Here is a 21592-nt window from a genome sequence, read left to right as displayed (position 1 = left end):
CCTCTGTGTGTAATTCCCCTCCTCGCAGCTCTTTGCATCAGCACGTTGGAGACTGTCAGATCCCACTGGCATTGCTGGGCATGGCAGAGCAGGGACATGGCGAGATGGGCTCTGAAGGCAGGGTCTGCTCTGTTGAGCAGGGTAGGCGAGAAGGTTTCAGCTGGGATTTTTTGTCCTCACTGATCACTGATAAGGGGAGAAGAGGACCAGCAAGAGGTTCCAAGAACTTTTTTCCTCACTCACCTTTGTCTCCAGAGAAACCAGGAAAGGTCAGGAGTTGGTCCAACTACAGAGCTTGGCAGTGGCTCAGGTTGTCTTTTAACAAAGATCTGTCTCTGCAGCAATCTGTGGTGACTGTATACCCTTCTCTCTACCTTTCCAGGAGGAAAAGCTGGGGCGAGGAGAGAATGGACACAGAAGGCAGGCCTGGAATCTAGTTTAATTTTATTTTAGCAAACCGCACGTTTTTCACTTATCAACATGTCTACATTAGCAATTTTATAGCTCTCCAACTTCTCTTTAAAAAAAGGGTAAACAAGAGGTGACAAACTCAGGCTTTTCATCTCTTAAAAACATTTGAAAGTTGGATTCAAGAAGACTTTGATATATTTTGGTTTTAAGGTAACAGATGTGGTGTGGAAACACTAATTCAAATCACCCGCCTAACTGAGAGCTGCTCCTTTTGGAGCCCCTCTGGCACCAGACCCTCAGGAGATGCTGAGGATCCGACTCAGCAGCCACCCCCAGGCCTGTGGCTGAGGAAAGCAGCACCTCAGGGCTCAGTGCAAGTGCTGTATGTACACGGCTCCCCCACGGAAGTGCCAAGGACCTCGGCATGCAGGGATCTAGGGAGGACTCCTCTGCCACGGCACCTTCTCATTAAAGAATCACATTCCCCCATCATCCTGTTCCTGCTGTCTAAAGACATAATGATCTTCTCTGAAGAATTGTTTTAAAAGCCAACCCTCCCCCCTGAAACCCATGTGGAATACCATAAATGTACAGATTAGAGGCGTCCTAGAAAAGTCCTAAAATTATTGCAGAAAGTAAAGATGACTCGTTCCATGGGAGGGGCAGGTATGAGGCACAGCATTGAGATCTAATGAATGCTTGGGTTGGTTTGATTTAGTTTTCAGCTTTTCCCCATCATTCAAGAAAAAAAAAATTTTAGAAAATTAAAGAAGTGTTTAAGCATCAGAACTAAAATACAAATGCACGTTGACTTATAAAAGAAGATTGTGGATTTAACCATGGGATTCCCTGACACTGGAAACATTTTACTTTTTTGCCCGGAGAGATTTCCTCATGGTGGATTTGCCCTTGGCAGAGGGTTTCACTTCCTTCCTCCCACTGGCTGCTGGTTTCTTGGAAGAGCTGCCACCCGAGGCTTTCTTGATGGCTGGGGCTGCTGGTTTGGCTTTCTTAGCAGGGGTTTTGACCTTGGGAGGGGGCTTTGCCTTGCCCCGGCGGGCGGTGGGGGTTTTCCTTGGCTTGGGTTTGGACTCTCTTCGCTTCATTGGAGGAGCCCTGCTCCGGGATTTGGGGGGTGGTCTCTTCTGCATCCTGTCAGGAAGAGACAGCACAGGAGCTCAGTGGAGGCACAAACGGTACCCAGAGCAGAGCTGCTATCAGCAATTTGCATAAATGAAACATATCTTGGCATCCCTGTCCTTTGCCAGCGCATTCCATGAGCTAAATCCCAAAAAGCAAGAGCTCCTGGTAGCTCTACAATGAGCACCTTTCATCCCCACAGAGCTGCCATTGAGACTTCCAACCTCCCCTTCGTTAGGCAAATAAACATATAAATAATAGCAGTGAATCAGTTAGCTGTCAGAACAATTAAGAGCCCTAAACACTATCTCTCTTTTCTAAATGGGATTTTATTACTTGACAAACAACACTCATATTAAGTCCAAATTCTGAGTGAGGCAGGTCTCATATCTGGCTAGAGAGCTGCAAATAATTACTGTAGGGAAGAATTTTTTAAAGGAAACAATAAATACAAAAAGTTCCATGTGAAACATCACACTTTCTAAAGCAGGTGACTAAAGACAACACAATGAATAAACACAGGGTCTCTCATCTGGAGAAGAAAAGAGGAAGGCTTCAAATTATGGAATGGGGGAAGTCAGTATCTCTGGAACAAGGAATAATTAGAAACTTCTGCCAACACCTGTGAGCAACAGCCCTGTGGATAGGTGACCACACCAAGAGGCACACCTGAGCACTCTACAGCTGTGACAAGACACTTATCTCACCCAAAGGAGCCCACTCATCTCTCATGCTGCCATACCGCTTCTTTGGTGGTGGCTCTTCCTCCTCAGATTCTTCCTCTTCAGATTCTTCTTCCTCCTCAGATTCCTCCTCTTCTTCCTCATCAGATTCCTCGGAATCCTCATCCTGCTGCTTCTCTGGATAGAGCACATCTGGGCTACAAGAGGGGTCTGGTCAGAATGTGATTTGTTTCTAAGGATACAACTCCAGTGTAGGCAAGCCCTTGGAAACCCTGGCTCTCCTCTGGCACTGCAGCTTCCCCCTAAGGTTACAGCTTTAGCCTAACCCAGAAATGCCCCCAGGAATTCTGTGATTGCTGCTGTCTCACACCAAGGCTATTTAGTCTCTGCAATGGCCGAAACATGACAGCCTAGGAAAGCACCAGCCCTAGGTGGTCCCTTCTCCATTTCTATCCCTTGATGCTCCTTCCCTGCAAACCCAGGGAGAGAAACATCAAAGGGGCAGGATCAGACTCCAGCAGCTAAGCTGAAGCTGTGGGGACTCGTATGCGCAATAAAAGCACCTGGGGAGCAGCTTCAATGACTGTGCTGCCATTTGGCTCTTCCTGGGACACCAAGGCCTCACCCCTGGGCTCCACATGGCCCAGCACAGTATCAGCTCACAGCAGGAGAAGAAAGGCTGGTTTAGACTCAGAGTAGCTAATCTAGGTCATCCTCCCTCCTCCCACCTCTCCTCCCTTAAGGAAGGAACAGCTGGGCCCTGCTCCTTCGGAGCATCCTGGCATGGAGAACCCACTCCACTCCCTGCTCAGGTGAATTGGTTTTAACACAGAACACTTAAATATCTCAGCCTGCAACAAAAGCAGCACAACAGATTACCTGAGAATATTGAACCCAGTATGTCTACTGCCCTTAAAAATCTTCCCTTGCTAATGAAGTCAACTTTCTGTTCACCCAGGTAATACCATTATCCAGAACATGGGTGACAATGTGGCAGCTCACCAGTCATTAAACCCTCCACAAACTCCCTGTAAATAGGAGGTTGGCTCATGAACTTCAGCTCTGCTACCTGAGCTGTGCAAAACTCCTCAAAATAATTTTACAGACGAGCTCTTTACCTGGGATAATAAGGGAAGCAAAGTTGAAAGGTTCCACTGAAACCCTTCCCAGAAATTTGCTCCATCCAGCCATTCTTCTCACACTTCTGCAGAGTTCTCTTCAGTAGATGCACTGTGAAAAAGAAATCAGAGAAAGGTTGTGTTACTACCTTTATCCTCTTGTCTGATCTCACTGTTCTCTGCTGTGCCCTCTGAAATCAGAGCAGGAGTCAGGATGGGAGATTCTCTCAGCCAATTTTCAAGCAAGATACAAGATACTGTTCCTAAACACTTGGCAAGAGTGGCTTTAAATTCTCCAAAAGAAGGAGTCGAGAAGGGTGCATGTTTCTGATGACATCATCATGGGGTGCTCCTTCATAAATCATTCAACAGCACCATGTAACTACCTCTGTCCAAATTTAACCCAGGTCTCTGACCGTGCTCTAAAGTGTGTTTTAAAACAAGCCTTTTGCCTTGATTTTGATCTCCTCATGTTCTAAATGTCATATGTGCTGTGTCCTTCCCCATACTGCGATTTGCTTTTTGTTTTTTAAAGGATCTAGAAATACAACAAATTAACTTTTTATTCCAGACTTTTGTTCCGGACTTTCCATTGTGTACTGTGTAAGAACTGTAACTCAAACTGTGCAAGTACAGGCGATCTTTATCTCTTGCAAAGGGCTTGGGTTGTTTAGTCTGTTCAGAACTATTTTCAGCTTGAATTAGAGGGGCTATTTACACATTGAGCTCTCAGGGAAAAACAAGGTTCACTCTCAAGCACGTTCCAAAGTTTTTATAACCACAAGGCTGGTTTTACTCTGGGTGTCAAAGGTCAATAACAGCAGCTAAAGGATTTGACTCCAGCCAAGTCCAGTTCTGAGATGAGGCATAAACTGGGGAGGAGAGCAGAGCTCTGCAGCGTGTACCCGCCTGCTTTCGCATCTCACCAGATCTTCCTCTGGTTGCTCTCAGAACACAGCAGAGATCATCAAAATTCTTTTTATGCAACGGAAGGCAAAAGAAAACAACAGATTGCTAGCTGAGATTTCCTTATCGGCCTTGCAGGAGTGACAAACACTGGAGGCTGGCTCAACACAGGCCCAAAGGACCAGGGACATTTCCAATGGTCCTGAAAATAAACCATGCAAGGACTTAGGAAGCCTGGAAGCTCTTTTTCCTGCCCCAAGATTAAAAAGTCACACTCAACATCAATTTCTAGTTGGCAGAAGGCCTCAGGGCAGCTTTTTCAGCCCAGGAACCTGTACCGTGTGTCAATAACCCCGCACCAAACAGCTGTGCTGATGCTGTGCTCCAGCTCCAGGCAAAGACTGGGATCAGCAATCTCCTCTCTGCTCCTGAGCAATGGCACTAGCTCAGTGACACCACAGGAACAAACTGATCTTTGTTCAGGTTTGAGCAGAGATCGCTGTGAGCTCAGCCTGTCTCAGCTGACCTCCAGCACCAACCAACTGCATTGGGGCTCAGCTCAAATAACCCATCAGAAATCTGCTTGAAAGCCTCTGCTCAGGCAAAAGTCAAACCAGACATTAGTGTCACTTCCGGGAACAAAGACATGCCACACCTCCCTTCCAAATAAAATACAGTTGGCTTTTCTCCTTATTTGCTTGACCTTTTAAAAATCAGATGCAAAGTAGGGCCTCAAACAAATCAGTAAGAGGGGTGCTCGTGAATTTTTAAAAAAAAGTTAAACTACACAAGTTCTCTAAATAAAATGCAATTAGGAACCGCACTGATGCCAAGCTGTCCTTTTCAAAGCAGAGAGATATGAAACCAACTTGGTGATTTAAGAACAATAAAGTACTTAAATACTATTCCCCCTTCCTGACTATAGACAAGAGAATTGTGCATTCTGTCTCAGGAACTGGCCTTTGTCTGGCTTGAAAGGGACTGATGGGAATTAAAACCACAGAGCATCTCTGCAGCACAAAGAACTGAGCAGCTGCAGCCCCCTGCAAGCTCAACAGAGCACTTTAAAGGTGCTGCACAGGCACATCTGCAGCTGCAGGACTCTCTCAGCATGCAGAATATAAGTGGTACAGTACTTTACCCTGGAAATTGGAGTTGGTCCCTGGGTAATTTTCCAGGATATACTTCTTCAGAGCTGTGGTGGAGCAGGTCTTCGGTTCATTCATGGCCGCAATAGCAGACAGGATGGCATCTTCCATCAGAGTCCCACCCAGCAGGGGCTTCTCCCCTGATTTCTTCAGCTATTTTCCAAGGAGGAAGAGAAAAGCATCAAGACAAAATTCTCCCAAACCAGGTCAGGACAAGCTCCTCTGCACCAGGTGGGTCGGCGCTCCTGTATTAGCACAGATACGTTTAATATTAAAACACTGCACAGGAACGCTGTTCTCCCAGCTGTAGGTGGGAGGACAGGCCTAGTCAGTCAGCTGGCCTGTGGGGCTTTATTAGCAACACCTCACCCCAGCCCTCAAATACACTGCAAGGATGTAGCAGTCTAAGAAGTATTGCTCAGGGGAGGAAATAAATCACATCTTCCTCCATCCCACGGACCAAATGTACTCCATGGCATACCCATGAGTAAAAGATGTCGCAGGCATCTGGGGTACCTGCTGCACTTCCAGTGAGGGATGGAAAGGAAAGCTTACCCCACCAGTTCCCCCACTGTGCTGGTGAGTCAGAGCTGAGCAGTGCATGCAGCATGCTCAGCAAGGGAACAGGGATCTGCTCCTGAAACGGAGACCAAGAGGAGAACAAGAGACCTACTGCTTCATAACTGGACAAGCTCTGAGCATGCCAGGCTGCTGAAGAAAGGGCTACCCAGCGAAACCAGGGGACAGGGCGCAGTAACTGACATCAAAGGTTTGTGGTCAACAGAGATGAACCCAGTCTCTGACCTGGAATGTCCCAGATGCTCCCTTCCCTGTGATCTGCTCTAACTGGCCCTTCTCTACAGCTCTCTGCAGGGCGTTCTTCAGCAGCTGGGGTCTGAAACAAAGGAAGAGAAAGCTTTACTGACACACACTGACAGTTCCAAAAACAAACAGAGAAACAGTGCTTTGCAGCCTGTGAGCAGAGCAGCACTCAGAGTGTCTGCCTACATGCAGACACTTTAAATAGAGACCTGTCAGCGAGGCTTGGTGCCCAGGCAGAACATGGCACCACGCTGGGAGCCAAGCAGCAGCACAGGCTCGGTGTCACAGCACCACCAGCAGCTCCGGGCACACAGCCCTGGCACGGATCCACTCACCTTGAGCAGCACATTTGGATGTGGTGGGCGCTCAGTCAGCTCACAGGTAAACTAGGGGCTGACAAAACCTTGTTAGAGGTGATGCGCAGGGTTTTCCTAGATTTGCTTCCCAAGCCTCAACTCGCTCCGTACAGGTCAGTTTAAAGATTACTGTACGTATGTGGTGGCTAAAGCATCCAGATGCAAGGGGGATGAGACCCCCAGGAGAGGCCTTCACATCCAGGCAGTAAAGGGATGTGAGTGTGGTTAAGATGTGCAGAGCAGTGCTGCTGGTGCTGTCAGGAACAAAGATGGGATGTGGAGGGATGCAGGAAAAGGCACAGCTTTTCCTCAAGCTTTCCCACAGGCCCTGCAACTCAGAGCAGCACCAGGCTTAAATACCAGATTGAATCATCGTGAAGTGAGATATAACCAGAAGAAGGCTGTTTCCCCAGTCCTCTGCTTGCTAAAGCAACTCCAGCACTTACCTTACATCTACTTTGAGTTTGGGGTAATACTGAGACACATATTTTTTGATCAGGCTGTAAGAAGCTTCCTTGGGCTCACACAGGCGGGTGAAGGCCAGTGGCAGGACGTCCTCCAGCTTCACCTGCTGCTCTGCACTCAGAGCCAAAGCACTTTTCTGAAACACACAAACTTTCATGCATCAGCAGGGCCTAAAACTCTGGGTTTCTGAACCAGTAATACAGACATGGGGATAAGTGCTTCCGACACTGGCTGCTGAGCTGGAAACTCAGGTGCTGTAAGGCAGTTCTTTAACAACTTAAAATGTTTCGCAGCTTAAGAGATATACAGCAAATCTGGCTGAATTTTCATAGAAGTTTTAGAAAAACTTTACAAGTACAAATTGTTGAGTATCTAACATCTATATTTTTAATTATTTCCTTCCTCTTGCTACAGATGTTTTCCTCTGCCACCCTTCAGTGAGACAGTAGAAAAATCATAGAATCACAGAATTATTCAGTTTGGAAAAGACTTCCAAGATCATCAAGTCCAAACATTAACCCAGCACTGAGATAGTCATCACCAGACCATGTCACCAAGTGCCACATCTGCAGGTTTTTTTAAGATTTCCAGGGATGGTGACTCCCTGGATCCTCTGTGCCAATGCTTTACAACTCTTTCTGTGAAGATGATGATACATGCTGACATGAAACCTAAAATTCATCAAACAGGAGTGTTTACACAAATCAAGTCTTCCCCAAAATTTACAGCTAAACAGCAGTCCTTTTTTTTTTTGGAAATAACACAGTAAAATCTTGATTGAAGCCAGCATTCCACTCTGAGTTTTCCTCCACCCCTTTTGTTACTGTGAGAGGGGACAAGCAGGGAAAAGTGGTCTGTTCTTTATACAGAAAATGTGCTGAAGTTCAGTGATTTGATACTGAACAACAGCTCTGCAAACAGTGCAATGGGTGAGGGAGCTGTTCTGCTGTCAGCTGAATTCATCCAAAACATTTATTTTCCTGCAACGCAGGGAAAGTAACTGGGAACAAAGACACCCATATGCTGCAGAGAAAGGTGATGTGTCAGCAGGTATCACCTGCCTTGCTCACACTCCTCTTGGCATCAATGAGCTCTGCTTAAAAAGTTCCACTGCAATTAGTTTCCTCCATGGCACTATACCAAGTGCGTGAACACTTCCTTCAGTTTTAGGGCTTTTGGTCTCCCCAGGAGGCAAGAGACGACCACCAAGGTTTTACATGTCTAACTTCACCTTCTAATCCCAAGGGATTGACTACTCCAGCTACATGTTTTGTAACTGCAGAGTTACACACACTCAGCATGGAGTGGAGATCAGCAGTGCTGGAACCACAACTAACTGTGAAGCTCAAAAAAATATCCCCTTCACATTAGTCCCCAACAACACTCAGCATCAGGTTTTCTTTCAGAAGCCTTAAGATATCTTCTTCCTTCTGTCCTCACAGCTGATGGGAAAGCATTCCCCTCAGTCCTAAAGACTGGAGTCTTCCCTTTACCCACGCAACAGATAAAACACACATAGCAGTAGCATAAAACTCTCTTCCAACATCTGAGAGGCACCTCTCTCAGCCTGGTAAAGACAGACTAAGAGTTTCATGGTTATTCAGTTTTCTGCCTCTGAACCAAAGCCTAGGGGGTTAATGTAAACATTTTAAAACTGAGATTTTGATCATTTGACTTGATTTTCATTCCTCATATCATAGCTTTCTGATTCTGATACAGTAGGATGGGGGTTTTAATCACTGTACTTAGGGAGAAAAAGCACAGCAAGGAGGAGAACATTGGGTAAGCCACATGTGCTTCAGTGCAATACATTTCAGAGTGTTGTTTAAAATGATCCATCTTACCTTTCTGTCTCTGGCTTTTGGAACAGTTTTTCCTGCATTAGATACCACCACGAAGCTCCCAGAAGCTCCCTTTCCTTTCACCTGGTTCAAGAGAAAGTCCATTTCAGTCCTTAACAGAGTAACTCAGAATACTAACAACCTGAGAGGGACTTACTGACATCATGATGCAGATTTTGAATGCACTGTCACCCTGCAAGTGGTTTTTATAGCAGAGGCCTGATTTGAACCCACCGAAACTTCAGTAAGATCAGAAATTGCAGCCAGACATTAGGACATACTCTGCTGTCCTGACCAGGAGATCCTGACAGATAACACAGGCATAAATTATAGTGTTAAAATCCACACTGCTGCAGAAGTGACACTGCTGGACTCACGTGCTGCTGCAATGCTGTGTGACACAACACCCATAAATGGCCAGGAATTGCACAAAAACCAACGGTGCCAAGTATGTGACTGACACAACAGTGCTGAAGTCCTGCCAGTGTCCAACAAAGCAGAGACAGAGGTTGATGAACCTCCACGAGGGAGAACATGCTCATTCCACAGACCTTCTAATGGAGTTAAGAAATTCCTATGCAGTTCCCAGAATCATGGAATGGTTTCGGCTGGAAGGGATCTTAAAGATCACCCAGTTCTATCTCTGCCATGGGACACTTTCCACTATTCCATGTTTCTCCAAGCCCTGTCCAGCCTGGGCTTGAACACTATCAGGGATGAGGCAGCCACAGCTTCTCTGGACATCCTATGCCAGGGCCTTCCCACCCTCACAGGGAAGATGATTTTCCAATATCCCATATGACCCTGTTCTCTGAAGCCATTCCCCCTTGTCCTGTCATTTCAAGCCCTTGGAAAGAGTTCCTCTTCACCAATGCCATCTCTAGTGCTGCTCCACAAAGCAGCTCTTACCTGCCTAATGATTCCCCTCTCCAGCTCCCTTTTCAGTGCTTGCTTCAGGAGGTATCCCCTCCTCTCCAGCTCCAGGGAAGGGTATTTGTGGATGATGTATTTCCGTATTGCAACAACCGAGGCACCGCTCTTCTGAAAGCAGGCCTGAAATAGAAACAAAACATTAGAAACCACCTACATTGGAACTATCCTGAGTAGGGTGGAAGAACAGAGATTGGACTGATGCACACAGGCCACCACAGATGCCAGAGCTGGCCTCTTCTTCACTGTGAATCAAGTATAGGACACTACTAACAAAATAACTGACTTTCCCCTTCTGAGTAGCTGAAGAGCAACACAAACAGCACAAAAGCAGCACAGTAAGCACATATCTACTACTCCCTTGCTCTGAAGCACTCACATGGAACAGTTTAAAATACAAAAGAGTCAACATTTTGGCAATGCTGCACAACATTTTATTAAGCCAGAACAACCTTCCAATTATTTTTTTAAGAAGATGGAGGACTGACATCAGTAAAACAGCAAAACCTAAGGTGAAGTTTATCTTTTGAAGATAGATGGAAAGGCCATCTTGCAATTAAGGCTGGTGGAGGCCTCCTCTGAAGGAGCAACCAAACCTTGAGGAGAGAGTAGCAGCACAGCTACAACAGCAGAGATCTCTTCTTACAATCAGGAGGGATAAAGTAAACCAAGACCACTTTGGAATGTAGGTTTACAGTGTCTCTGTCTGCCCTGAGTTAGAGTAAGTTATTGCTAAAAGAAAGCGTATGTATCAAATAGATGGATGAATCCAGGTAAATGAAGTTAAATGTGGCACAGAAAACATTATGACAGCATAATTTTCAACCAAGTTGTGCCATCCTAGCTGCTCCTAATAATGCAATTAGGGAGGGAAACAAATCCTAAACAAAGAAATCAGCTACAGGGCCCCTCATCATCCTCATGGAGTCACATGTCAGCTCCATGGGCTTCCAGGTACAAGCATCCCCATCTTACACACTCAGCTTCCTGCTAACACACAGCACTGTCACCTGAACCTCAGCAAGCTGAAACCATGTGGTTTAGGATGTAAATTGAATAAAAGCCACATTTGTGTCCTGCTTACCTTGATGGCCTCGGTTAAAATCGCATCCATTTTGGGCCGGGAGGTGGCTGCCATCTGAGTCTGCTTCTGTGCCCGAGCCAGCTGGCTGGCAGAGAGCGTGGCCCACGCAGGGATGGTCTTCTTCACCTTCTTCTCCTTCTCCTTCGACTGATCCTTCTCGCTTAGGGAAAATACAGAGCAATAGTAAGAAAGAGGCACCAAAACAAACCAACAAGCAGGACAAGAACATCAAAGCCCAGAACATCTGCCATTATTTAAATTAAGATAAATTAAGGACTATTTTGATGTTTCTATTAGTAAAAAAGAGACTTTGTATTGCTGTTCAGCCTCACATGTTCGAGAACAGTAGCTCCACATGATCAGTAGCTTCTTTCTTAGAAGTATCCTAAGGAGAGGCACCTTAAGGCACTCACTTTCCTTTTCTCTCCCACTATCTTTTCTCTCTGTAGAGTCTTCCCTCAGAATCCTATCCAAATCCCTGCGTTCAGCACCAAGTAAGCCTTACTCCTTTTTGGTTTCTTCTGAGGACTTTGTTTCCTCCTTCCCTTCATTCTCAGGTTCCTTTGGCTGTTCTGCTTCACTGGATGCAGCAGGCAGGGTTTCAGTCTCTTGTTCCTCTCCAACAGAGGCAGATTCCTCAGAGGTGACTTCTGCATCTAGAAAATGTGAAAAAGCATCAATCTGGTCCAAACCCAGCTTTTATTCCTTAGGAAGGTAGAGGGGAAAAAAATCCAAACTTAAGAACACATCACCCCACTAATTATTTCCCACTGATTTATTTTCACTAACTTAAATGCATTATTTCAAAGCAATTTTAAAAGTGAAGAAAAGTACTAAAAAGAGCTTCTATAAAGGTCTAATCAGACCTCAAATGCCAGAATCACTGCAAACAACATAATGCAACATTTTCACAACCAGTTCCAACACTGTTCTTAACTCCACAAGCTGCTGTTGCAGACAGGCCTGGGATTCTAAGAAGTAGCTTTGCTTATGACCCAGTTGTTTTCAAACACAAAAGCACCTGAAGGATAATTATAATTCCATCACATTTTCCCAGACTTGGCAAAGCTTTAGATAGCATGTGCATTGGCAGGAGCATTTGTATATCAGAAGGATCAAATCCAGTCAGACATCAACTTACCAAGGAAATCAAAAATACATAAAAGTATATTTACCTGAGAACAGGTCTTAGAAAGTGGGCTACTACTAGATAAAATGCATATAAACTGAAATTCCACACTCTCTGGATAAAGAACTGCCCACCAACACTGCTCTGTGCAGCTTACGCATTTCTGGTACATTCCCATGCTCTTTCCCCATGGAGGCATTTAAAATACACAGTAAATTAAGAGTCGGTTTTGTAGGTAGTTTTTTTATTTGTGACACCAAAGTCGACAAAGTCTGTGAAATCAATTGACTGTAGTAGTGAAATGACACATTCTGAGAAACACAGAGGCCAAGCTGCTAAGATAGCCACGTTAATATCAGGCTAGACTGCATGACATGTTGTGGTAAAACATTTTGCCTAGAAAAATAGAGAAAAAAAAAAGGAATATTCTGTTTCTCCATTCATTAACTCCACCTTTTGATCTCATACCATCTTTCTGACACTATTGAAACTTCGTAATTTCTTCACCCAAAGGGATGTGCAAACTTAAAAGGGCTGACATTTAGCCATATTTTCATGTCTGGAGTGACACAGGGTATAAAACACAAAACAAGTGGTTTCAGACTGAAAACAGTGTCTGCAAAGCACAAATCCTGGAAAAGCCTGTCACAGGGAGTCAAACAATATTTTCATCCTGGCTAGGGTATTGCAGGAGTTTCAGAGCCAGCCTGTGTTTGGATATACATTAATCCCTCTAGAACTATGACTGTACCTGCTTTGACCTCTTCCCCTTCAGCAGGTTTGCTTTTGGGAGGAGTTTCCCGGGAAGAAGCATTCACCGAGCGACGGATTGGCATCGTGTCGTCTTCCACTTTCTACAAAAAGCATGTGAAAATCAGCACAGATGCTGGAAAGAATCTGAAAGTTTTGAAATGGGATTAAAGTAAATCAAAGCAGCATAAGTAGAAATATTCTGGTTTTGATTTTTTTAAGGATGGTAAAAGACAGTAGCCCTCAAACCAGCTTCTTCAAAGCATACTAGGAGAAGATAGTTTCACATTTTATGGTTATAAAAGAAATAATTTCAATTCCAAATTAAATGAGACGAGCATTTGAAGATTTTGGCAGACACATCATCTCAGGGAAAGCAGGGAAGGGGAAGTAGAGCTTGTTAGACTCCCAGTCGAGTTTCCTAGAAGCAGGGGAGAAAGAGTACTGAGTAACCTTGAGCAGGTCTGGAAGTCAAGGACTGATCCAAGGGCAAGCTTGGAGAAAGGGCCAGCCCCTACCTCACTTAACTTGTCCGTGTGGATCAGCTGAGCTCCCGTTAAGAGTGGAAGCGCCTTATGATGCACGGGTTCAGCTTCAGACAGATCAGTCGACATTTAAATTAATTTCTAGCCCCAAGTTCAGGTAACTGTGGAGCCCCAGGTTTTAACCCCAAGGGCTTTTTCCTAATGGTTTTCAAAGTGCAGTGAGGAGTCAACCTAAAGTACAGAAAAGATGTGGTGTGAAAATTAACAAAACAAAAACATCTATGTCCACATATCTATCAAATCAAAGATTAAAAAGAAAAGGATAAATGACTTACAGCTCATGATTAACACAACAGACAAGCAACACTTGCATTCAACAAAGGTGCTATAACAAGTATGCAAACTGGAGAGCTATGGGTGGAGCAGAAATGGGAAAGGTGCAAGTCAGACCTGCCCCATTAGAAGATGGCTGAAAGATAAAAAGGCTGTTCAAGTGAAGGGCAAGCATTGACGAGAAGCAGCCATTGCACTGCGCCCTGAGTGAGGGAACTGATCACTCAGTGACTTTGGGTAAAAGCAGGAGCTGGCACATGCAGCTGAGGAATTACCCCTCTACGTCTGGCAGGCAGAAGATACAAGCACTGAGAAACCAAGCCATGCCTCCCCAGATTAAACCCCATGCAATTTAAGGAAATGAAGGAATCTTTTGACAAAAAAAAAAAAAATGACAATCAGAAGAGCAGTCTCCATGCCTTCTACCAGAAAACAAGCTTGCCAAAGCCCTGCTCCAAACACATGCACTGTCATGGATAACAAATGGGTCAAGCTCAGTTTAACCCTCATCAAGTCTCACCCCCTACTACTATTATGCTTTTACAGCCTTTCTTACCTGCTGCCCATCTGCCTGCACTGGCCTCTCCTAAGGAGAGGGGCTCCACTAATTCCACCACAAAACCAGGATTCATTGGCTCATTCACTTCCTCTCAGCATTCCCTTTAAAAACCTCACCTCCAGCAAGCCATGGCTGGACCTGTCCCAACTGCATCCAAAAATTGAGCTCCGGCCTGCCCTCCTCCCTTCCTCACAGAGAAACAGCCAAATGCCCTGTTTTCACCTGCTCTGGTTGTCTCCTTTTGCTCAGAAGGCAGGCACTTACCATAAACTTTCTCTTTCAACAGGTATTTCTGCAGCCAGGGTGTTTTCCTCTTGAACAAACCCAGCATCAGTGGGAAAACTCTGTTTTCAAGTGGACTTGCACCACAGTTTCAGCACTGCTCCCCCCATTGCTCTGTACCACACCAACACCACTTCTTGCCCAAAAATACCATCCTGTCATTACTCAGCAGTGGGATGCCTACTCAGTGACAGGCACTTGTGCAAGAACTGAATAGCCACCCTGAAAGCCCACCAGGAACTGGTCCTGCCTCAGCACCAGGGAAAGCAAAGCCCAACAGAACTGGGTGTTTTCTTCTGAGGCAAAACAGGAAGATCAAAACACACTTCATACCAAAACAAAACAAAAAAATGAGATGAATGAAGCTTACTTGTGAAATGCCAGAACGTGAAAATATACTAGTTGCCAACTAGAATATACCCAATATAGCACAGCACTTAAAAAATTGGCCTGTTTTAAAGAACCTTCCTTCCTCAAGTGTGGAAAGTGAAAGGAAAAAAAAAAAAAAAGAAAATTTTCACCAGGCTTCAGCTCAATATCCAGTATTTTTTCTAGCAAGCAGAGTCTAAAGCCCTTTAAGAAAATGCCAGAATTTTGAAGTCAGTCCTAAAATAACCAACTACAGATTCTCCCTCAGAGAAATCAGTTGGGGGTTACAAAAGACACATTCCCTGGATTAAAAACACACACAAGCCACACTATGGCCGACATGGTCCTGGGGTTTAATTATTTTTAAGCTATATGACCTGCATGACATACGCACGAAAACAATGCTACCAACCCTGACTTAAAATTCCCCAAATTCTGAAAACCTTTTTGTTTAGATCAGTGCATAAAGTATGGGAGTATTTTTGCTCTCCAGAGTACAACTTAACACAGCACAGTTCCTCTCTTCTGTGCCTACAATACACAGGCACCCGCTTGCAGAAATTCAGACTTGGGGATTCCCTCTGAATTCCCAGGCATGGATCATCTCCTGCTCAAAAGGCCCAGGGAATCAAAAGGGTAGGAGGACTGCAAAGCACTGATCTCCAGAGGCAAGGTCAGAAGCCCCACCTCGTGAAAACATCCTCCCAGGGACTGTGCCTGCTCAGTCCATTTCTTTCCATGGGGGCATCAAAAGTGGTTTTCTGCACTGAGTGTGAAATACCAACCACAAACAGGCCTGAACTCAGCTCCTCAAAAAGATAAAGCAAAAAAAGAGAAGGTTTTGCAACGATAATGCAGAACACCTCATTTTCCCCTCCAAATAAAACAGATCCATGTAAAGGAGAAATCAAGTCACTCAAACCAACGGTTACCTGCACATGTTATTTCAAAAGACAACTTTAAGTGGGAACCACAGTTACAATCACAATAATTGCTCAATAAAAAATTAAAGTAACAACTGTGTTTTACATTTACACAAACATCAAACAAACATTGTGCCCTGAAAGGGAGCAGAGAACAACAGCTGAGGATGCAGTTTTCAAGGTGGTTGTTGGGTAATTTTAATTGACATTTAAATCTGGTCAACTATCAAAAATATAATTACATCAGCTGTGAAAACACCTCCAGGATACTAACTTTCACCAAAGTGCAGAAAGTCACTCCTCAGAGTTACACCCCATTTTCTGCAGGAAAACTGCAGGTTCACAGGCTCCCAGACTATCATGAACTAGTTATTCCAATAGTAATAGAACAGTTCCAATAGAACTAGTAATCCAGCAAGGAGCTGATAAGCAACAAGCTGCCCTCACCACTCCTGGATTTCTAGATTAGCAAGAATGTGTTCACTCTCCCAGCTCCGGGAGTAGCTGCTAATGTAAAATCCAAAGGTACTGAGAGTTTTCAGGAACTACTCTGAACCACCTATAGCAATTTCCTCCTGAACTATTAATCATTAGGAATAAATAAAGGGATGCTTCATGTGAGATACATATTCGATAATATTCCCAAAGTGTGGAGTCCCTCCACTAATGTAAGAGACACAAGAATGTTAAAAAAAATAAAATTGTCCGAATTATTGAATTTCTGCTGACTAAGATTTTTCAACTTATCTCAGCCTTCAATTTCCTTTGAGAGAAAATGCTCCAGGATAAATTAGGTAGGTTTTCAATGTGGCAATCCAAGTGTCAGGCTGGCAGAAACTCCAACTCACAGGGACTCGGGGTAGAGTGAGCAGGCTGAAAACAAATATGCAATGGAAAAACGAGGAAGTGTATCCAATCCTGGGCCAGTGGGGTGTCTTCTTACTGTCACACGACACCTACGGGTGATTGATGTACTTAGATGTGACTGGGTACAAAGTACATGACACCGGCCTAGAAATTAGGTCAAAAAGGGCTAAAAAAAGCTTTTATGCACTTGCAGGTTAGAAGGCAGGGTGCCAAGGGGTACAAATCCAACAACCTGACAAGTGATGCAAGCAAGAACAGCTGTTTGTTACCAGAAAGCTTTGAAAAGCAAAGTAAATTTGGGTTTTAAAAACAAGCTATTGATTATTAACAATTAAAAACCAGGCTATTGATAATTGACAGTTAATTACTACTCTGTAATGCAGAAGAATATTTAAATGTCTTGGAAACTGCAAAAAAACCCCCAAAAACCAGGAAATGTTAATACTTCTGCAAATCCAAATCAAACATGCCAAAACTCATCACCTTCTAAATTGCAAGCTGTACAACTCTTTCAAGGCTTTGCTCCCCCGAAATCCTCAAAGCTGTTTCTTAAAATTCCAGCCCAGGTAGCAGATACTTAGTTTAACCCTCAGTATTTACATGGTCACAGTATATCATCCAGCAACATCTCAGATACAAATGTCTGTCAGGAGTTCTCAGCTGGTGTTGTCACTGCCTGCACATCGAGGCGTTCCAGCACTCTGTCTTGGGCTTTTCCAGCTCGTGGAGCTGCCCACGGTCTTAGCTAAGTCAGCCCAGGAGTACTTAGGCATTTAAACCAGCCAAAAGTCCTGCAGATTAATAAAATACGTTACTGAACAAAGAATACAAAGTTAGTTCCAACTTCTGATCCTTATTTGTCAACCCACTTGGGAACTCTCACACGTGGCTGAGCACAGCTGGCATTCCCAATCACTCCTGCTTCATCCAGCAAGTTTTGTCCTGTTCCTTTGGGCCACCATTTCCCAGGAGGTGTCCTGACTCCCTGGAATTTCCCCCTGATTCAGTTCCAAGGTCTGCATTTGCAGCTCTCCTGCACTGGAGGCTCCCAGGGCTTTGTTCCAGGCTACCTGAGCCCCGCGCGCTGCATGCTGTACGGAGCAGCTTGTTTCAATTAACCAGGAGCAGGGGTCCAGCACTCACTTCTGAGAGCTCCCCACTTGCCAGGCAGCACATTCCTCAGCCTGGCTGTGTTACAGTGTCCATTTCCATCCAGCCCTTCCCTGCATGGGGTTGTGGGGGAACAACAAACTCCATGTACTTTAGGGTTTAGGGGAGCACAGCAAAAACCCTTCACACTTCTACCATCCAATCGCAGGAATTCCTATACTCAGAGACCCAAATTAGGGGGGGTTTAAGCCTAAAGATATATTTTCATTTGAAAACATTTTCATTCAGCAATGAATTTGAGCCTCTGACTCCAAATGCCATGAATGCAACCCAACTTACATCTTGCCTGTACCCGATTTTTCCAGAGTACAGCAAAAATTAAAATCCTGCCCTTCTGTGCACACAGATGCTGCTTTAAAAAAAAAAAAAAAAAAAAAAGGGGTGGGGCTGGGAGGAAGAGGCACATTACTAGAGTGAGACTGATGCTCTGGCCCAGGGCTGAGCTCAGCACTTGTCTCTGTTAGGGTCCAACACCAGCAACCCCAAGCCAGCTCAATCCCCATATCTGCTCTTATAAAACAGAAATAACCACCCATGCCTCACCTCCACTGTTCTCCTCACAAAGAACACTCAACAGAAAACCACTACAGGTTTCTGATTCTCTCTCCATCAATCTCTTGCACAGAAGGCAGTAAGAAGAGATAGTTTCTGTTGCCCGGATTATTTTCCATTCTTACACCCAGGAGTTTTTTCTCGTGTTCCCAAACAGCCACAGTCAGCGAGTAACTTAAATTACACCATCATCATACCTAAAAATCACAAAACTTCAGCCAAAGGATTAATATGAAGCAGAATTTCTGCCTGCACGGCTGTCTCAAAATAATCCATCTCCACACTGATGCTCAGGATGGTGACAAGCTCCAAGGAACAACAGTTTGAATAGGTTTTGGCTTTTTGGCTAGAATGATCCAAATTCTCCACACTCTGTCTATGCCACATGGCCACCGAGGGATGAAATCAGCCCCATTAGAGTGCACAGGGTTCAGCTTTAAGTTTAAAACAAGGTCAGGTCACAAAGTTAAAACAACTCCAACGTGAAAATCCCCTGCTGAAAGTTTTCACAGCCTTGGATAAAATATCTTAATTCAGGATCAAACTTCATGAATTTTGACAAACTGCTGACACCTGAATGAAAATTTAGGCTGCAAGTGTTACATCCCAGGGTTTGAACCCTAAATAGGCCTTGTCTAGATAAATTTAAAAACACTGTATAAACCCTCCTCCCAACTACTACTTATTCAGCTATCATTTATTATTCTACAGACAAATCTGTACATTATAAAAGCCATTATCTCATTGCAGTCTGTAAGAAATCTACCCACACCTCCCATTATAGTCCATCAATGTAACACTTTTATTGCCTCTCACAGAATCCTCAGAGGACCCCAGGTCACTTGTAACAAAACGCTGCCAAAAGATTTACATGTCACTTTCTGCTGAAAGGAAAAAATCACACAGGACAAGATATTCTGAGGACAAAAACAATTCAAGGAGCTTCTGCCTGATGAATGTGCATGATTAATTGAGAAGATCATTAATTAGCAAGCTCACAGAGGTAAATGAGAGGAAGCTCCACAAGCCACTTTTTCCCAAGGTATTTACGCCACGTTCTTTCCCCCAAAAGGAATTATGTGTTTTGGTTTTTTTTTTTCCTCCTCTACTCATTCCTGATTTCCAAGAATCTCCCACACTCTATCCAACAATTTTTTGAAGTCTCACCTAAGGAAGGTCTGTGCTGTCCTGCACAGTGCATCAAACACCTCCACTCTTGAACTGAACTCCCCTCCCTCCTCTCACTGTTCTCATGGAGAAGGGACGCTGTTTACAAACACAAGCACTTCCGAACCTTTCCTGCCTCAATGGGAGCTGCTTGCCAAAGAATGCTGGCTAACTCTTTCCTGAAGATGCTAAAAATACTATTTATGGTCAAAGCAAATAAAAGTCACGTGCTGGGAAATCAGAGTGCAACACTTACTCAATAGTTAGATAAGAACTGGGAAGAGAGACACTTGCTAACCCAGAAATAATTCAGAAAGGCTCCTAAGAAGTGAGAAATACTCAGTATCAGTGAAATACCACAGCTATAAACAAACTATCCAAACTATCAGTCTCTGCTACACTGTATAAGAGCAAACACACCCACAATCCCACATTATCCAACGTTTGTTCTGCAACACAGGCTGGGCAGTTCCCCAGGGATTTGCAGACACTGGTTAGTCGGAAAACAGCTAAAATACACGTGGGAAGAATTTGTTCTGAACAGTGTTACCGCTCTGGATCTGTCCTCAGGTGAAGCAGGTAAGCTGGTAGGGCCCCCTGGCCTGGCAAGAGCCACCCCAGAAGCAGCTCCTTCTCTCCTTAAATCTTTGCGATGATTTACCCCAAAACACCCCACAGCCTAAAGCGGCAAGAAGGATAACGACACACGAACGGAAGCCTGCCTCGAACAGCCCCTGGAATTTAACAGCTCTCTCTATAGGGAATGTGTGCACTACGGGGAGGAGGGTGATTAACATTCCTTGAGCGGGCTGTGACCACCTGGGCGCAGGGAGGCACTCGAAGCGCCTGTAGGTCCGTATCCATCGCTATCAGCGCCGAGGGGCATTAGGGACCTCTTTTAAGAAGCACAGCCATACCGAGCTTCCCCTCGAGTGCTGGCACTTCAAGTGAGTTAGTGCAGGCAAAAACCCAAACAACCGCACAGCCAAGCAGCCGAAAGGCGGGAAGGCCGCGGCGGGAGCCAAGGCGCTCCCTAAGTTTATAAATAGCGATTATTTATTGTGTCGCGGCCCTGCCAGCCCCTTCCGCCGCTGACCTTCCTCGGGGCTCGCCCTGTGTCGGCGGGACGGGAGCGGCGTGTTTGAGCCCCGCAGCTCCTTTGTGCGGGCCCGCGCCCCGCCAGGCCCCGCCGGGCCCGGCGACACTCGAGGCCCAGGGCCGCCTCCTCAGGCCTGTGCCGTGCCGAGCCGAGCCCACCGCGCCACCGCGGCGTGCCCGCGTAGCGCGTCGCAACTTCCCATCGCGACACCCCCGCTCCCCCAGGCCTGTCAGGGCAGGGAGGACGCGGGGGGGAAGGCGCTGAGGGCAGTTCCGGGGCCCCTCCGGCAGCGCCGCCAGGCCGTCCCCGCGCCTCGCGCGCAGCACCCGCGGTCTCCCGGGCGCGGCCCCTCGGGCGCGGCCCCGTGTCCCGCACGGCGCGGCGCGGGGGGCGAGTGGGGCCGGGACTCACCGGGCCCGGCGGACACAAAGCGGCGGCGCCTCCAATGGCGGCGGCGTCGGCGGCGGGACGGGGGGGCGGCCGCGGGGGGGAGGCGGGGCCGCGGCGCGCGGCGGGGAGGGCGTGGCCAGGTGCTGCCGCCGGCCAATGGCGGGCCGCGGGCATTTTTCGAATGCCGCCCCTTCCCCCCCAACAGCGCCACCGCCTCCACGTCGCGCGGGAGCGTGCGTGGGGCGGGGCTGCGCGCGCTTCCCGCCACTACCGCGCTGAGGCGATTCCCGCCGGCTGGGGTCGCTGAGGGGCGAGAGCCGCCCCCGGGACCCGCCTCAGCCCCGCCGAGCCCTCAGCTCAGCCCCGCCGGGCCGGGACTACGCCGCGCCTCCTCAGCCCTGCTAGAATCGTGTGGCCGTATTCCTGTGTCACCTGCTCCAGGTGACCCTGCCTTGGCAGGGCTTTGAATTGGATCTTCTCCAGAGGTCCCTTCCAGTTCCTACTATTCTGTGATTCTGTGCGTACCCGTGAATTCCCGTTCCGGAGCACTCCCACCTGTGTCTCACCTCCAGCCTCTTGTTGCGCCCTCTTCTCGCCCTCTGCGGTATCCCCA

General features: G+C 46.2%; 1 protein-coding gene across 2 annotated transcripts; it reads right to left on the bottom strand.

Annotated features, from left to right (window-relative positions):
- Window positions 1-427: 427 nt before the first annotated feature.
- HP1BP3 (heterochromatin protein 1 binding protein 3) lies at window positions 428-21059 on the bottom strand. Of its 2 annotated transcripts, XM_033079531.1 has the most exons (13): window positions 21001-21059; window positions 13302-13499; window positions 12785-12887; window positions 11410-11560; window positions 10905-11064; window positions 9800-9943; window positions 8894-8974; window positions 7031-7185; window positions 6211-6301; window positions 5400-5559; window positions 3353-3464; window positions 2294-2431; window positions 428-1563 (listed from the first exon to the last, which is right to left on the bottom strand). In XM_033079531.1, exons 2-13 carry the CDS (start codon window positions 13395-13397, stop codon window positions 1278-1280), a joined length of 1677 nt encoding a protein of 558 aa, XP_032935422.1. In that variant the 5' UTR covers window positions 13398-13499; window positions 21001-21059; the 3' UTR covers window positions 428-1277. The 2 variants fall into 2 exon arrangements, with proteins under 2 accessions (XP_032935422.1, XP_032935423.1); XM_033079532.1 differs by lacking the exon at window positions 13302-13499 and having other exon boundaries at window positions 21001-21056.
- Between the last annotated feature and the right edge of the window lie 533 nt (window positions 21060-21592).

The sequence above is a fragment of the Catharus ustulatus genome, chromosome 24 (assembly GCF_009819885.2).
Source record: "Catharus ustulatus isolate bCatUst1 chromosome 24, bCatUst1.pri.v2, whole genome shotgun sequence".
NCBI lineage: Eukaryota > Metazoa > Chordata > Aves > Passeriformes > Turdidae > Catharus > Catharus ustulatus.
This window is presented reverse-complemented; position numbering and strand designations above follow the sequence as displayed.

Excerpts from the sequence above, each read along its gene's own strand:
- HP1BP3 (XM_033079531.1), bottom strand. The coding sequence starts at position 13,397 with ATGTCGACTGATCTGTCTGAAGCTGAACCCGTGCATCATAAGGCGCTT. Across the intron at positions 7,186-8,893 it reads CAAAAGCCAGAGACAGAAAG|AAAAGTGCTTTGGCTCTGAG; the intron begins GTAAGATGGATC and ends TGTGTGTTTCAG. Across the intron at positions 3,465-5,399 it reads GACCAACTCCAATTTCCAGG|TGCATCTACTGAAGAGAACT; the intron begins GTAAAGTACTGT and ends TCTTTTTCACAG.